Source organism: Ctenocephalides felis, unplaced genomic scaffold, assembly GCF_003426905.1.
Source record: "Ctenocephalides felis isolate EL2017-DRISC unplaced genomic scaffold, ASM342690v1 CF-g0.4_SCAFFOLD_01886, whole genome shotgun sequence".
In the NCBI taxonomy this organism is placed as follows: Eukaryota; Metazoa; Arthropoda; class Insecta; order Siphonaptera; family Pulicidae; genus Ctenocephalides; species Ctenocephalides felis.
Window position 1 is genome coordinate 152,718,031 of NW_020538040.1, and position 19,842 is coordinate 152,737,872.

At 28.8% G+C, this 19,842-nt stretch overlaps 1 protein-coding gene across 1 annotated transcript; it reads right to left on the reverse strand.

The window, feature by feature from the left end:
* Positions 1 to 14,093: 14,093 nt before the first annotated feature.
* Positions 14,094 to 16,223, reverse strand: LOC113376079. The gene has a single exon (XM_026616005.1). It carries the CDS (start codon positions 16,221 to 16,223, stop codon positions 14,094 to 14,096), a length of 2,130 nt encoding a protein of 709 aa, XP_026471790.1.
* Between the last annotated feature and the right edge of the window lie 3,619 nt (positions 16,224 to 19,842).

Below are 19,842 nucleotides of genomic sequence, written 5' to 3' on the forward strand. Positions count from 1 at the left end.
TACCGCACCCCATATATCATGCGGCCTTAAGCTGATTTAAAATTAAAATATTTGTATTAGTTTGCCTTTTCTAAAAGCATGTAATTAATGTTTATAATCCTTAGTTACCCTTGAAACTGCCATATGTTCAGAAGCAGCTAATAAATGTGCACCACTTCTTATGATGCATCCCCTGGCGCATGCTGCGTTCTCCCCACGATATTATTCGATGCGGTAATGTCAGGCCATTTTTCATTCGGCATGCTGAATACTGACCCACATTAACGATAAGTCGTCTTTATTTCGAAATAAAAGCGATATATCAATAAAGAAAGAATGTGTTTGCTTATGTTTATGATTAGTATTAAATGTTATTTCACTAATTTTTACATTGAACATGTTGTTGTTTTTGTTGAAATAATTTAACTTACTTACTGTGCATATTATATATATATATATATATATATATATATATATATATATATATTAGGTTGCAACCAAATATTCCGAATTACACAGGTTTCGATTCAGTTTGTCAAGATGTACTGCAATGATTGTGATTGTTTCTATGTTGGTAAAGTTCCCAACATATCTCTAGGAGCATTCTCCTAGTTTAATATTGAATCAGCATATTTATATTTCAAATAACCCCAAACAACATAAAACAATGTTTTCTAAAATATGTTTTCCATTAAATATACTTTCAATACTAATTATCATTTATAAAGAACAAAATTTGACGTTATATATGAAACAATTGTTGAATAAAAATAGTTTAAATTGATTCACTATTATTTATTGTTATGGAATATTGATACAATTTATGTATTGTATTGGTATATTCATGTTGGCTGCCGATGGTAGAAGAGATCGCTTGCTTCGGTAATATATATTAGGATGCACTATAGCTATCAAAATCTAATACATTTCAGTAAATTTAATTTGTTTTTATCGCCACTGATTTTCTAACATTATCTTTTCTAATTGCACATTGAATCTAGTTTGGACATTTAGATGATTCAATTCACAAGGTTTTCATAATTTAAAAATGTATATTATGTGTATGTGTATTTAATGTATAAATTTTTAATATTGGTTTAGTGTGTTTTCCCTGGTTATTATGCAGAATTGGATTAATTAGTGTTATTACTTTATGTACTTACTTTTGTATACATTTTTAGTTAAATCATAGATACATTTTGTTCGTTTAATTTAAGTAAAAATTATATTTATTCAGACATATTGGCTGAATAATTTTTTATGGTCATAATGAGTAGTACTGTCCAAGAGTGGGTACGTGAGCAGAGTTTAACTATAATGGGCTATTTCCAATTCAAAACATATTTTTTATCTATATTTTCAAGTGAAAATTGATGTCGCTACTGCGTGCGTCTAAATAAAATATAATTTTTATTTAAAATTGTCCAGTTTGAAGAACAAGATGTCTCTATAAAATTATCCGCAGAGGGGGCTCAAACCCACAACCCTGTCCACTCAAGGCAGTTTGCTTAACCATTACGCCATGGATATACCTATAATATATGTGTAAAATTTTCAGGGCAATCCATAAAAAATGGAGGTCTAATAGATTTCTATAACAAATTGCGTTGAAAGTTTTCGTTTACAAAACACATCGTTCCTTAACATAATCATCAGCTAAGTCATTCAGAATAACAAGATTAGAGATCTTAAATTGTGACATGTAAGCCTTAATTTCATTTTGTATATAATTCTATAAAATCAGAAATAATTTTAATAGAATGATGATAATAATAAATTAATTTCTCAAATAGTTGACCAAATATAATACTATACCCAAAGAAATTAGTCCTCAAAATTTTTAATCCTTGTTGCCGCTTAAGCCATAAGTTTATGAAAGAGGTGGATCAAACGTAAAATATTTTTATCGTCGCATAAAACGATAAGGTCGAAGAATTTATTGCAAGTGAGATTGATATGGACCGTGCGCGTAAGTTCCACGATAAACACCTCGTAAACGTTGAATCGGTTCGCATGGGGAACCCTCTTCCGCATTCGGTAGAACATTCTATGTATTTTAAGATGTACGATATTGATATTGTATTTGCGAAGGAGGGTTAGTCGGGATCACAAAATCTTATAGATATATACGACTATCCTGTTAGAGAGTGTAAAATACTACTAGTGCTTTTATTTTCTGCAGATTATAGGGAAACGATTTTTTCTATTTTTTTTTGCCATGAATTTATTCCCTCCTTTCTGTTTACAAATGCTACTATTATTTGCATAATTTACATAAATCTACATTCTTATTTTACAATTTTCTAAAAAAAATATACATTATTTATCTGTTGTAAAGCTGCATTACTCGATGATAAATTTATATTAAAATTTACAAAAAAATATTTAGATCATGCAATTCAATCAGCTCATCATTAGCATTAATAATATTTTGGTCTTATTATAAAACAAGCTATTTTATTATGAGTTTTCCACTAAGTGAGCATTTTAACATTTTTGGATTGTTTATTAAATTATATTATAATGACTAATTACTTTAAAGTTTGTTGAGTGAAATGGATAAAAAAAATCATGTCATTTTTAGATTTTTATTTTTTACTCAAAAATTTTCAATAATAAAAGTATCAAGTATTAAACAATTTTACGATCCTGATTAAATGCGCCAACTTTTTATAAATCTTGCCAACACAGTTTAGTACATTTTTCTTAAAGAAGAGCTTCTCAAAGTCAACCGACTTTAAAAAATTTAAATTCATAGTTCAACAAAAAGTTTTAGTTGTTACATAATTGGGGCAATTGTGTTTATGTTTTTGATTGTGTTCCTAGTGTTTTTTAAAAATACCAAAACAAGTGATAATTTTACCAAAGTTTTAGGTTGCAATTAAGAGCTTATACTTTCCAAACAACGTGAGATATTTTAAAAAAATTTTTTTTTCAAGACATTTAATAAGGACAATACCATCACCACATTTCGGCTTGATGTCAAGGTCTGGGACACCATTTTTTTATGATACTTACCAACACACTTTAGTACATTTTTCTTAAAGAAAGGCTTCTCAAAGTCAACCGACTTTAAAAATTTTAAATTTATAGTTTAACAAAAAGTTTAGTTCTTACAAAATTTATAGTTTAACAAAAAGTTTAGTTCTTACAAAATTGGAGCAATTGTGTTAATATTTTTGACTGTGTTCCTATAAATGTTATTCTTGATCACGGTTCCAAGGTTTAAATGAACAAAATTAAAGTTTAATCAAAATACTAAAAAAGGTCATAATTTCACCAAAGCTCTAGGTTGCACTTAAAAGCTCAAACTTTCCAAACAACGTGAGATTTTTTTAAAATTTTTTTAAGACGGTTAAAAGGTCAATACTATCAACCGATTTCGGCTTAACGTCAAGATTTGGGACACCAATTTTTTATGAAACTTACCAACACACTTTAGTACATTCTCTTGAAGGAGGGTTCTTTAAAAAATTTAATTCATAGTTCAACAAAAAGTCTTAGTTTTCACAAATTGGGGCAATTGTGTTTATGTTTTTGACTGTGGTCTTAGAAATGTTATTCATGATTACGGTTTCAAAGTTTGAATAAACTCTAGAATAATTAAAGTTCAACCACAATGACCAAAAAATGCTCATAATTTTACCAAAGCTCTATGCTGCACTTAAAAACTCATATTTTCCAAACAACTGGAGATATTTTTTTTATAATTTTTTTAAGACAGTTAATAAGGTTAATAAGGTTAATACTATCATCCCGTTTAGTTTTGACGCCAAAGTATGGTACACCTTATATATATATATATATATATTATATATATATATATATATATCTTGATAGTTCATATAGAAGTTTCATATATATATATATATATATATATATATATATATATATATATATATTCTTGATCAGTAATATTTGCGTAAAATAACACTTCGTTTCCACATTAGTCGCAATTACTGTAATTTTATAGCACCGTTACCATCACCCCAAATATTGATCACATTAGATATAGCAAATGCAATTTGTATACACACTTGTAATAAATAATTAATGAATTTTCAACGCAAAATTCCGCAAACAATGCCGTTGATTGTAGTTTTTGTTCGACGATACACAAGTACCGCATGTACCTCAAACAGAACAAATATTCATATATCGAGATGAATAAATTGTCAAACAAAGCTGTTCATTCCCACAGATCGCCATCGGTTTGTCCACACTTGTTGTCCATTGTACGGAAATAGTGTAATTATTTGCCGATAGCATTTAATAGTGCGGTATGTGCACTTGGTACAAAATATCATCGATTCTGTTTTTTCATTCACAAACATTTATATATATATATATATATATTATATATATATATATCATATTTATTATTGGCATGTGGCTATTCTATATTCGTAATGCGGCCTCGACCGGCCACCCGTGATATGAATTCATAACAAAAGAAATGTTTATCGTGATATGTCGTACTAAATTTTGCATTTCATTGCCTATATGTCTTTTAAATAAATATCAAAAGTGCAAACTAGAGTTATGTTGCTACATAGGTCTATTTCAGAAATTTGTATAATATCATATTCTAGGATTCACTAAATTTAGACTTAGATGTCTATTGATGTTTTAGTAAACGTTTTAGAATCGACCCCCTGACGTGTATATATTGGTCAATCCCAGAGGCAAAATGGGTTTACAAAATTGAAAAATATTATTATTACATATAACTCCCTTGTTAACATAAGCATGTATTGCATACGTATAATACACATAAAACGGATTGAATTCAATAAAATATCATACATTTAAAAAAGTGAGAATGATTTTTGATGAAAAATAAAACCTATTTTTGAAATAAATAGTTAAAAATGTTATTTAATTAGTTTATTGATTAATGGGCCAATTCTGCTGTAAAATTGACCAATGTTTATGGAAAGGCTATGTTACGATGCGTTTTTCATATAAAATGGTACTAAAAGCTGTCAAAATGCTATGTGGTTTATGTGCAATCAGGCGTTTTTGAAATATGGCTCAAAAAACATACAAACGTCAAAAAAGGAATCTTATCATAAGTGCATCTTTCTGATATGCCATAATAACATATGAGTGAAGTTACAGTTTATATGTAAAATTTCTGATCGCACGGAAAATACATTCCATTTTGATAGTTTTTAGTACCATTTTATATGAAAATCGCATCGTAACATGGCCTTGCCGTAATATTTGTCTATTTTGCGACAGAATTGGTCCTTAAGTATATTATTTCTACATTTCGATAAGTTCATTCAACTTGCCTCAAGATAAAACGCCACTTAGAGCTCCTAATTTTATTAGTCATAGTCTCAAAACAACCTGAACGTGTAGAATATATTTTGTTTTCTTCAAAAAAATTCAATTTAAATGGCAAATGAGCACTGTCTCATGTGTAATTTAATGACGAATATACTCGTTAATACACAAAATTCTGCCACTTCTCCATGACTAGTATATTCATAAATTACAACTAGTTAAAATCATTTAATGTCAAAATCTAACCATATTATATTAGCACAGAAATAATAATTGTTTTCTAGAAGGCAACTCATTATTAGATCTTGTGCCCATCATTAGATTGTGATACATAATATTCTTGTTGGTCATCTGATCTTAAATAATTAGTTATAAATCCGCATCGTCCTTGAAGTAGAACCAATTTTACTTTTATTGTACTTTCATTGTTGATTTGGCGGCCACTTGGCTACAGAAATCAATCAATCAAGTATCGATTGAGGTGAGCGCTCAGTATTGGGTATTTACGTTGTCCGTGTTCAACTAATTGTTTATATTAACTATTATAATGGAAGCAAACTATCTATCATCATTCATTATAGAAGCTATAATTAATAATAATTATTTTATGTAAAAGGAAATTTATTGTAGTGTTAAAATACATTTCGAATTATAAGCAATAATTCATATATATTCATAACAAAAGCAATATGAGCTATAAAATCAAATTTTCGCAAAAATTGCATTAAGTGTCAGTATTCGGAAAGTAGTCTCTGACTGAAACTGTAATATTTTGATACTTTTGTAAATTCTACAATCGATTCATTAGATTTCTAATAACATCCAATCAATCAAACAAGAAATATTGCGATATTAATTAAATTATTAGCATATTAGATTTATTGGTTTTGATTCATAGATCGAAACAATTTCAATGAAAAAATATAGTGTTTTCTGTAATACAATTTACATTGTCCCACATATTGTAAACTATAAATTACACTATAAATTCCAATCTTCTTCACATGAAATTGTATATAATTTTTGAATGTTAGAACTAGTTCCAAAGTTTTGCTTCAATTAATTCCAGGTATGATTTTTTTTAAATTAATCAAGATAACTATTTGAACAATTTGGCACTACAGAAATTGTTACATTTTATCAAAGATTAATAAATTTGGAACGGTATGAGATATATAAAACCACTTGTTTCGGGTTTGATACCCACCTTGAACCAGTAATAATATCAGATTTTTAGTTGAAATTATAGATACCAAATATTAAAAAGAAAATCTAGCAAAAAATCCGTTGGGCCTAGTACTGAAATATATATAACATCACTAATACAAATATATCTAGTACAACTTCATCACAAAGAAACTGGTCAACCACTGGGTTGTCTCCTAGTAACACTATGTTAAAAAAAATTCTCACAACAGCCTATAGAACACACAGTTCTGATTTTAAATGTTAATTTAAAAAGTAATTCAGAAGAACACATCATACATTTAGCACAAGCCAATAGACAAATATGTATTTCTATTATAACGTCATCAAAAAGACGATGGTCAACCACTGGGTTGTCTTCTAGTAACACCATTCCATCACAACAGTTCATAGAACAGTTCTGATTTAAAATAAAAGTTTAAAATTAAATTCAGGAGAAAATGCATAATATACTTAGCAAAAGTTAATAAATATAAAATAAAATTACCTGTGTACAAATATTCTAATGGGATTTCTAAAATCCCTTTTCTGCTTTAAATATCATATAAATCCCTAAAGGTGGTAGAAACACTCGCAGACAATGTTCTGTTTACCCCATTGAATTTTACACCGAGTACAAATTCAGAGGGATGCTAATAGAATTATCTCTTGACCAGTGGTCGCGACATCTATGACCTCGCCGGTACATTTTACACGTTGACCCTCTCGGCGGCCGCTGCCACCGGGAAGACCGTAGGAGTTAAGGGAAAAGCCAATATATGGCCCTTGTAGCAAAAACTTGGCTTGCTAGCAGGGATGAAGATTCTGAAGTTATGTTAATGCAACATTTTGATATAGTGGTACTCCATAATATTATATCTTAGACTAATAAATTGTAATGTTGCAGAATTTGAATTATTTTAGCATTTTCACGGACGTGAATGCTATAGCATTCATTTTCATTGTGTTGCAAAATGACGTGAATGATATAACATTGAAATTTTTAAAGTCAATTATTTTGAATTAAATTTTATATAACAATACGTTTTTGTAGTTATTATACCTGTCAAGGTAATGACTAATTGATTGTTTAGGTAATTGATTGAATTGAATAATTGATTTATATTTTTGTATTTTCTTATCTTTTCAATAATTAGCTTGAGCAAGCACATTGCCTACAATTATAACGATTAAAATACGATAATCTGACTACTTTTATAAACGGTGTTTAAACAAATTTCGGATATCACAACCAACTTAAAAATAAAAGGAATGTCAATTTTTGTACGTTGCTGAAGCTTTTGCAGTTCGCGAACGTGTTAAGTTAATTCGAGTTTATTTGATGTTGTTGATAGCATGGTATTATAGCATAATTCTTGAAAAATCTCCGGCAATATTTTCTTAAAATTGATCTGTTTTTATCATGTAGTTATATAATTAGTAGAATTGTATAAGATATATGATTTGAGTTATTGATGTTATGAGATCGTGTTTCACACGATAATTATGAAGGAAAAATACATTTTGCAGAAATAATAAATTTATAAAATTACCTTGTTACACTGATTGTAATACTGTTCTCTGACATGACATATGGTTTGACATGATTTAACCTTTTCGCTACGGCGAGGTTTCTGCAATAATGACACTGCTATACAAACCGGCAAGCCGCAAAAGTATTTGTTAGGCAAAATATTATAAGATTTTTCAATCACTATTTCTTAAAATATATTGTGAGATGAGCGTGAAAGCATTTAGATAATCATACAATTATACTACTAAATCAATATATAGTTGATTTATGGAAATTGGTGATGCAACATTATTTATATATCAATAGCTTTTAAAACAACGTGTTTTTTTGAGTTGTATTACATACTGATTAGTTTTTGACAAAGGCAGGTCTAGCCGTTTCGAAGATACGGAGCAAAAAGTGCCAAAAGCGGTAACTCAGGTTTCAAGAAAACGGAGCGCCCGATTTGAATAATTCACAAAACAATTTGCTTGTATTGACAAGATTAAGAACTTATTAGGAAGGCAGGGGCTAGTGGTTTCGAAGATCTAGTAAAAAAAGTGAAAAAAAGCCAATTGGCGTTCACTGATAAGGAAGGCAGGGGCTAGTGGTTTCGAAGATCTAGTAAAAAAAGCGAAAAAAAGCCAATTTTGGCAGTCAAAAATGATCACTAGACATATGCACATCAAATTATCAGATATTATATAGAGATTTTGATAATAATATTAAATTTTTTACATTTCTATGGGTTCCGTAACAGGTTGTCCGTTAGACTGCGACGTCGCGCTTACGCGCTTCGATATGTAGCTAAAGCAGCGCGATTGCTTTAAAAGAAAAAGTTCAAAATTTGCAAAATATTTCGGAATATAAAAAAACTTTTTTTTTCAAAAATCAAATTTTTGCAGAAAATTCAAAATTCTTAATCAAATTTTTCAAAGTTTGAAGAGACAATTTATTCATATTTATTTTTATTTATATATAAATTTTTTTTGATACGGGAAGTTCCAGCAATTTGCCTTAAGACACGATTCTTAACACATACTTTAACTTTTAGTTTAAACAAAGTCGTAGTTTATAAACAACGTGTAAGCAATTCTTGGATTTTTAAATTACCAAAACTACCAGAACTCACCAGAATAATTTATACCAGTTTGACTCTCGTTCAAGTTCAGTATTCACCACTTTGAACAGTGAAATTGAATCGAAGCAAGTGTGATAACTTAGGCAAATGCCTTTATATAGTCACTATCAACTGCTCACAAATCACCGCGTTTTTATGAATCCTCTAACATTGTTCACCCTCGAAAGGGTTCGTTCTCCCGAATCTGCCGCATGAACTGACCGCCACGCTATCATGCTCTGACCGCTGTCAACATACGAATAATGTTTTTGCTCATAAATAACCCTCATATAAAGGACAGAATGATTCCTTAGTGGTTTAAGTAATATTGGATTATAGACACAAAAACCTCTGGTAAAGAAACTCTAACCGTAATTTTTTAACACTGCAAGCCATTAATTCTTAAGAATTAAAATCTTAATGTAAGTTTTATTAGTACGACTATATGGTCGTTTTTGAAATAATTTATATGCCGAATGCGAAACCCAGTTATATTAAACTACGATTTGTGTACAATTGGATTTAGTGGTCTTTTCGCTGCCTTGTGATGAGACCAAGCCTTATAACCTAAGTGCTTCGATATCCACTTCGGACAACCTGATATCAAGAGGTAGTGTATTTTACGCTTGGTTACGTAGTTATAGAATTTATTAAAACTCTCCTTCGATAATTCAGGTTGTTGAGTTTTAATTTAACCCTTGTAGCTGTGGACTGTATTAAACACTGATTTGTTTGTATATTATGTATTTGTTGCAGTTCTAATTTCAATCACTGATTTGTTACTAAGTTATAATGAAAGAAGATATATTTATTCATTATTATACATATTGTTAAGCGGACTTCACTTTTAGAAGTGAACAACTAGTTCAATTAAAACACTCAGCTACCCCCTCTACCAGGGGTAGCAACCATTCCGTGTAAAGCTTAATGCCCTGAAGTTTGTCACCTTCATGGCCAATATAATAAAACAAAAAGACGTCTGAACAAGTAGTGATATCAGTTTTCAACTGAAAATATAGATAAAAATGCAATCCAACTAAAAACAATAACCTTTCTTTTGGTATTTCTGCATCAAATTAAAAATCTTAACTATTAGAGGATCCGAGTAATAAAAATAAATAAAATAGAGATAGTCTAACTGTTGATGTGTTTTCTAAAAAGTCGCGTGATTAAAAATTATCATCAACAGAACATCTTAAGTTCTGATTGCTTTTCAAAAACAAAATAAAAATTGATTTGGTAAAATAAGTACAAAATATTTATTTTCTTCTTTTTAAAGTGAAAATTCCATGCTCTTGAATATATTAAAAAAATTTATATAAAGCACTGTAAGACTTCATATTTTACAATAAATTAATGAATCATTTAGTTTAATAATGATTGTTACAAGAAGTATAATCGCAACAGCTCATAAAACTCGTAAAATTTGATTGTTATTAAACAAAATTGGATTTATTAAAGCAAAATATTTACTTCATTAATTATATGGTTTTGTAAATTTAAATTGTCTCCAATTTTATAGGGTTCTATTAATTTTTTTCAATAAATGAAAATTGAAAATGAAAATTGAAAATGAAAAATTATTAGCGTTGTGATTATATTATATTGTGGGAGTAGTAATGATTATGATAATATATTTAATTAGAAACTCCCAACATAATAAAAAAATATAAATTTATTAACTGTAAAAATATTTCGATATCCAAAAATATATATGACATGTCCGATTGTTTTTTACAAATCAAAAACAGCCTGCTTGATATCGCCACACACTCCCTGCCCAGTGTTGATCTCACAGTTTAAAAAAAAATACAGGGAAACACGTTATAAAAATGTGGTGGGAAAGCAGATTATAGCAGACCAGTGTTGTAATACTGGTCAATTACAAATTTCAATGTTTCGTCAGCAGATCCACCGTATGCGGTGATTTGACCTGCCATCAACTCCATATTCTGCATAATGTTCTCGATCTAATGGGTATTAGTTATATCAGAATAACTTAATGTTTAGAATGCATAATTTATGGGTACAGTTTCCATTTCTGCAAGCGTTGCATTCGTATCTGATGAGTTCCGATCAGAGAAAGAAGTTGGCTCTTTATCCAAATCAGGATCATTGGTTTCTTTGACATAAGAGTCCAGAATTGTGGAATCCAATAAATTATGTCAAATTTTGTTTTGATTCGTCGTTGTCACCGAAAATGGGAGGTAGCATTATAAGACGATTTGTTGAGTAACAGAGAAAGAGAGGTTGAATTGCCATTCCAATGAAAAGTTCAGGCTCCAAATTATTTTTCTTCAGCAATAAACACTGAGGTCTGGGTATACCAAATGAGTAACCTCGGAAGTCTGATCCAGATAGTAAGTGCGTTAACTATGATGGATGGACTGGACATACCTTATAGGTCGTCACTGAAGACCAGTGATTATGGTGCTGCGTCAAAATCAATTTTTCTTAAATCTTCGAAAAAAAAACTCCTTATCTTCATCGATCACGTCGGGGTCACCAATGTGGGAGTAGTAATGATTATGATAATATATTTAATTAGAAACTCCCAACATAATAAAAAAATATAAATTTATTAACTGTAAAAATATTTCGATATCCAAAAATATATATGACATGTCCGATTGTTTTTTACAAATCAAAAACAGCCTGCTTGATATCGCCACAATATTAACCCTTTCGCTACGGTGGGTTTTTCAGAAAAATTGACACTGCTATACAAACTGCAAAAATTATATGTCACGCAAATTATTTTGACATTTTCTAATCACTATCCATAAAAATGTATTTCAAAATAAAAATCTACACTTCTAAAGAACTAAAAACTATGATTAGAAATTAGAATTCTTAATTTTTTACGCTAAGTAATAATATTGCAGCAAAAGCCGACAGACTGGATGTCGTCCTCAGGCGACGCTCGTAGCAAAAGGATTAAAACCATTAATTGTGTTTTAAAATATAAAATTATTATTTATTTATTGTTAGCTTAGCACTTCTTTTTTTCTTTAGTATGATAATAATTATTCATTCTTGAAATAAATAGCTATTTTCTTTCCAAATACTTGTGCAGTTAAGACAAGTTAAGTAGTCAAAATATTATAAATATATCAAGAAAATTTTCTCAAGCCATATGCCCGTCTTGTCTCTCGAGCCAATTCGATTTAATACAAAACGTGTTTTTTCTAATATTTTTAACCAACAATAAGTGCCATATATTAAGGTGACCATACGTCCCGCATTGGCCGGGACAGTTCCGATTTTCCGCCTTGCGTCCCGGTTTTAGGTGTTTTGTCCCGGATTGTTCCGGATTTTTTAAAACGTTTTGATTGCCAATATTTTTTTAAAATATTCTCAACTAGAAAATTGGAACCGAAAAAATGTGCATATAAATTTTTAGCTCAACAACACCCCCCCTCCCCCGTTCTCACGCGCATTATAATCCGTCCCGGATTTCATGCAAAAAATATGGTTACCTTACATATACCAATGTAATTTCTTAACAATCTAACTTTTATTATGGTATAAAGTGCTTATTTTGGTCTTCTCCAATATTGAAGTGCAAAAAATGTGTGACAGTTAATCCCGCAATATATTTGCGTTTTCGTTACTAGTTTACACACACAAGAAACTGTATTAAAGTGCCACTTAATATCTTCACTAGTTCGGCGGATGTTTGCGGTAGACTGTTTTAATCAGTTAGTTAGTCTGGGAGTATTTTTAGGGTAATTCGGAGCTTAGAATTTACATCATACATCTTTTATTTTATCCTTACTTGATAAAATTATACCGTTAATAGTTTTCGATAAAAATCATCAGCAGGGTAGGGCGAGATTGAATCAAAGATCCAATTTGACTTTAAGTAATTATACTGTCTATACCAAATGAACTACATCACAATACATATCAAATAAACAACTATCGAACTATGTTCTCTAAAAATCCCAGTTATTTCCTAATTATAGAAATGTGTTTTTTACTATTTTTGTAAAATTTGCCATCTTTGTCTTTTTATCTCATGGACCTCAAATAGTACAGCCAAGGCAAACAGATCCAATGTATTATTTTTAATTTTAAGGAGATTTCAGAAAATAATAGCTACAATATTCAAACAATGCAGAATATAAATTTTATAGGCACATTTTTCTATAAAGATAACCTTAATCTGGCGTTTCGTCAAAAAATATTTATCAAGAGAGTTGGAATAACTATCAATTTAACTTTCCTATTGCAAAATTGAATTTACGTTTTTACGTAATTAAATTTACGATTTTTTATTGGTGTCTCTCAGGGTAAAGAATCAGTTGGTCTTATTTACCCCATCCGTTTTTGAGATATTGGTGGTGGTGGTCCTTTTTACCCGCGGTTCTTTAAACCGCGTTTTACTCTCTACTGTAATATTCTATCTCCAAATTGTATTTTCAACGGTTGGCACAATTTTGTGTCGCCACACATGTGTTAAACAAAAAATATAGTATGACAGTACTACCCATTATTATTATTCATTAGCTATGTCTGAATTCTTATTGATTAGGTTACTCATAACTACTTATTTTATACCGACATAGCTTCAAAACATCTTAAAATTATATTTCGTTTCACTCAAAAATTGCTATTCAAATATGCTCACTGATTTTTAAGCTTGGCGTGTTTTCACGTCAATATACAAATTTTCTCCTTGACCAGCATACTGGTCAAATTATTTAAATACATATTAAATAAAACGGATTCATGCAGGTTGAGATTGTTGCTTTGTGTTTTTAAATACACCTTGTTGATAAAATATTGATATTTAAAAAGACCGGTTTACATAAGCTTCCAAAGGCTATTAAAAATTAAAATAAAGTAAAACAATAGTTACAAATATTAAGTTATATTGAAAATACTATAAAAACAGTATATATATATATATATATATATATATATAAATATTTTTCAAAATGTTTACTTTCTTGATTATAATAAAATAATTACATTACATTTATTATCTGCTTGAATCGTTCATTTCTCTCCTTTCCTTTCCATTTCTTGTTCCTTAAAGTAAGAATCAAAATTTGTTTGGTTCGAGTAAAAGATCGAAATTTCATACATGTATGCCTCCAGAAAATCGACATTCATTCTGCTGAATGTTGGTGTAGGATGCGGTTCTTTTTGACATGGATCGACTCGTGGAACGTGTTTTAGCTTTTGCTGTTCGTACAGATCCTTTTTAAGTAGATAGTCCTTGTAAGACTGGCACCCCCCGGAACTTGTGTAGTCTTTGCTATATGGGCTGCTATAGAGCCTTGACTTAGGTTTATAATATGGGATTTGCATCATTTCTCTCACCAATGGAATTGGTATGTTTAGTTTTTGCGGTGGCTTTCTCAGCTCGCCATTGCAATCAAATTTTTGTCTTATCTTCCATTTATCTCGGCGATTTCTATTTTCCAGTAAAATTTCCATATTAAAAGGACTATCAGGAGATTGGTTATTAACATTACTCTGGTTATATTGTTCATCACGATTTTCTGCCGATTGTAAATTTGTATTAGTCTTCTCAGCGCAAACATTTTCACAAGCTTCCTGAAATACACTAGCGCTGAAATTTTTATTTATGTCAGAAATATCTTGCAATGCATGTCTAGAGATACTCTGTTTTGGCTCATATATGTCATGATGCTGTTCATTAATATTACTATTTGAGATTTTTTTAGTTTTACTATCTTTGATCGAATTAGAAGCAAGATTTCCTTCTTGAAAATGTTCACGTTGATATGTTGGTGTTTGAACTTGCGAGACTTTAGGTGATGGATTATTAATTAATATGTTGCTAGTATTCCGAATGACATTAGAGCTTTTTTTAATCACATCGTTTGTGACTAAATCTTTTATATTCGAATATTTATTTGTTGATTCACTTGAACTTAGGTTAGCATCATTACGAAACTCTCTTAAGTGGTTTTCATAAAGTTCTTCCTCATTTTCAAATATATCTTGATCCGGAATAGTTATTTTGCTGTTTTGATTTTTACCAAACTCTAGATTCACAGTAGAATTATTTTTCTTACGATCTTCTATTAATCTAGTTAAACTATTTGGGCAATTTCCAAACTCGAGTAAGGGTATTCGTCCATTACAAGAGGCTGCTTCGTTCATCGGTTCTGAAAATAATTTCCTGGAGTTTTTGCGTGTATCATTTGTCGTTTCCAATTTGTTCTGAAACGTATAACTCAGATGATTTGGTGGTATATTGATTTTATTTTCAGATATTTGGGTGCTTGAACATATTGCGCCATCAGGATTGGCTTTATCACATATTTTTTTGTATTCATTGAATATATTTCTTGTAGTATAATTGTCATATATTGAGTCTGCACTTTCTGTGCCATTAAAAAAACTTGTATCGGTATTAATGTTGGATCTGATTCCATCTCCATTTCCATCTGATTGATTCTTCGGAGGAATGCTTGTTTTAATTGCTGATTTACTACTCAACAATTCCTGGTTAGATATTATTGATAATGAATCCCCATCTTTTGTGCTTTTCACAAAATAGTAAGTTTCAGATCTTGAAGGTATTTCAGAAGTTTCTCCAGCCACTCCTTTTTCATGGGTATGATGCGAATGAGCTGTTAAAGATTTGGATTTAGCAGATACTTTAGGCGAGGCGATGATTTCTAAAATAATCATTGGATGAGTTTCGTTAATATCATGACGCAAAGTTTTCACTGGTAAATTATCCTTGAAGCGTACACCCAAAGTTTTTTGCTTCGTTTTAACCTTTTCTACTTGCGACTTCTTATTGCCCGGATTGATCATTTTGATTGAACCATCTTTATTGTCATTATTCTTGTTTTTGAATTTAGGTAAATTCAATTTTTTCTTAGGAGAATTACAAGTTTTTTGCTTCGTCTTAACCTGCTCTACTAGCGACTTCTTATTGCCAGGTTTAATCACAGTTTTAACAGAAACATCTTTATTATCATTATTCTTGTTTTTGACTTTAGGCAAATTCAATTTTCTTTTAGGGATTTCACGACGAGATGATGTTTGAGGAATATCGATATGCATTTCCTTATTGGTTACTTTTCGAGATACAAACATGCTTGATTGCGAATCCTTTAAAGAAGAATTAGAAGTCGACTGCATTTTGAACTTGCTATTCTGCAAATTTAGGTTTGAAATATTTTAAACTAAGGCATGTTTTAAATTACATAAATTCTAACTTATCTTTTTTTAACTGATAACTTGAATAACTAATATAAATCTATTTTGTTACAAATCAAAGCAATTGAGCAGTAACTAACAACGAATGTTTTTGTGTCAGAATTGAAATAATCACACTAATGCTATATGCTATATATATATATAAACAACTTTGATTTTTTTTTCAAAAATATTCAATAAGTTAATTTTCTTTCCAAATTATTATAATTAAATCAATATTTGTGTTTTAAACAAGACTGATGACTTTAACATGAAAAATATACGTGTATATCACACTAACTAAATATTTTGGAAAAAAATAGATATTTGCATGTAAAAAGAGCCCGTTTTCATTGTAATGAATTTAGTATTAATTATTCAGTAAGTTAGAATGAAAACTAAAAGCTGTTGTCTAAGCCAAAGTATTCTTAATTATTTTATATATATATATATATATATATATATATATACATATATATATTTAATATATTTTATATTTTTCATTGAATATTTTTATTCATATGTTTTAATTAATATATTTTATATTTTTAATATTTTATATTTTTTTCTTATAGATTCTTTTTTTTACAGATCAAATAATTTAGAAAATCTTTTTGAAGATAAGATGAAGATTTTGTAAAATTTTTAAAACTGTTTCATGAAGTATATATTTTTATAGTTTATTATTTGTACTATTATTAACTATCTTTTAATTAAATTGTTACTACTAATATTAAATTATAATATTAATTAATAATGTAACTTGCTATATAAAATCAGTTTTCTAATCTAATCTAATCGATAAGAATGGCTTTGTTCCAAATGAACAGAACATTTTGAAAAAAAAAATGAATATTTGGGATTGAAATTATTTTTTATATACAAAATATATATTCAACTAGTGGGGTGGGTGGCATCGTGCCTTAAGGCAAATTGCTGGAACTTCCCGTACCGTAACGAAATGTTTGAGGAATATTGCATGTTTTCAAATAGATTATTATAAATATTGTAACATTGTCTAATATTTATAAGAATTATATAAACTGAATTGCAGAGTTGAATTTATTTGTTTAAAGTATATTAAAACTATAGTCAGAAATAAAAATAAAATCTGAATTATTTTCGATATACAAAAAATTAAAAAAAAAAAAAAAAAAAAAAAATGGTACAAATTTTTTTTTCCAAAATCAATTATTTTGTTAAGACAAGCAGAAAGTTCTTTGAATCAATTGAATCGGACGCTTAGTTCTTTCAAAAACTGCCATTTTTTGTACATTTAGCTCTGTATCTCCGAAATGGCTGGGCCTGCCTTTGCGAAAAACTGATAACCCCTTTTCCCAATCATTACTAATTGAATGTTTTTTAAATCATTCAAATCGGATGCTCCGTTCTCTCAAAAACTCGATTTCTATTTTCTGCACTCTTTGCTCCTTATCTCCGTAACTGCTGGACCTGCCTTTGCCAAAAACTAATCAGCTCTTCTCCTTATTAATAGGAATCGAATGTTTTTTAAACCATTCAAATCGGTTGATCCGTACGCCCGAAAACGTGGGCGAAAATTTGTATCCATACATACATACACACACACACACACACACACACACACACACACACATCCATTTTTTCTGAAGTATGCCAAAATGTTCAGAAACCTTCAAAACGTCGAGAAATGTAAAAATTTTCAATTCCGATTTTCGGCCCATTACAATAACTTACCCTACGGGAAGTTAAAAAAAAAGAATTTCAGCGTACTGGGTTTATAAAAAATGAAAGCTACCAATAATCTTATTATTATACAATAATTCAATTTTTTATTAAATTTTAATAATCTCGACTAATAACCAAAGTCCAATTTTTTTGAATCATGAAATCTGTTACATATATATATTCTTCTATAATAAAATTTATATTGTATTATACACGTATATAATACTGCCCAAAATTATAAAAATAATATCGCCATATAATAAAGTCGCCATTTTGACTGGAGTGTGTACTACTTTGTATAAGTATTATTATTACCTAATATATATATATATATATATATATATATATATATACGCAAAACTTTTTAAAATCCAAAATAGTATTAATAAACATTCACTTACATAGCACTCATTTTGACTAAAATGTAACTTTATACAAAATGGCGGATTTAATGCACTTACCATATCCCGTCTATTACTCAATTATCAAATATCTTTTAAATTTATCAATCTCGATTTACTAAAACTTCTTTTCAAACGCGTAAATGTAAGGCGCCACTATTACAAAATTATTTATAAAAAACGAGCTATAAAACACGTAGAAATCTCAAGAAATTACTACAAAAAACATCTAATGCAAAACACAGATTTTATCAACAACAAAAGCTCATCTCGTCCAATCTCGTCGTAGCTGCTTTTATTATTATTGTTACTATGCCAACTAGAACTATGGTTCGAGATTATATTTCTTTAATTGCAGTTTTTTCATATTGTAAATTATATTTTTAATTAAATTATAATTATATAAAAGGTAGAAAATCTAAAAAAAAACACTATAAAAAATCTCGAATGAAAATCGACGATTTCTTATAATAGTCAAGAACAAAAGATGACAGAAAAATTCGATCATCTTTTCGTAGCTAATTATATTATTGATGTGCCTATAATAACTAATCTCGTACTATGGTTCGAGATTATATTTCTGTAATTGCAGTTTTTTAAATATTTTAAATTGTTTTTAATAGAATTATAGCAAAAATAAAATATTTTAATAATATTTTTACCAATTGTTAAAATATTTGGTTTGTTATTATATTTTTGTTAAAAATAAGTGAAATATTAATATATCTTATGATTGAGCACAATGTATCTGGTAGATGTCAGCACTTTGCAGAGAAATTTTTTCATTTGGTTTGAGTTTTATAATAAAGACTAAAATACTGATGAACTTTACAATTTTTTTCGACTACAAATAATGCATATATATATATATATATATATATATATATATATATATACAGAGGGAGAAATATATACGATAAAATGTTTTTGGGTATCTATCCAATAATTAAAAAAAAAATAATGTAAAATGTCTTCAATATACTACCATACTTTTTGACTTATCATTGATGCTTATTTGTATGGAAAGAATCATCTGCATATTCATTAACGGTGAAATTATAATTTTAATAGAAATTTATGATGTTAAATATTAAACTAATTGATAAACTTTAAACACTTTGAACAATTGATATTGATGTTCATTAGATATTCAGAATGATACTGAAGTTCATTAGTATTTAAAATAATTTTGTGTGACCTTGTAAAATAGTCTTAATATGTAAATTTGCAAAAAAAAATTGAGGATATTTTTGAATTTTGAAACTCATGAAAATTTGAAAAATATCTTGAAAGACTATAATTTGAAAGTATCTAGTTTTTCAGCCCTTGAATTATATAAGGGCTGAAAATTTTGACGTCAATATTAATTATGAAAACAAATTATCAAAAAAAAAAACATGAAAAAAAAGTAATCATGAAAATTGGAATCGATATCTATACAATTATTTTAAAAC

Excerpts from the sequence above, each read along its gene's own strand:
- LOC113376079 (XM_026616005.1), bottom strand. The coding sequence starts at position 16,223 with ATGCAGTCGACTTCTAATTCTTCTTTAAAGGATTCGCAATCAAGCATG.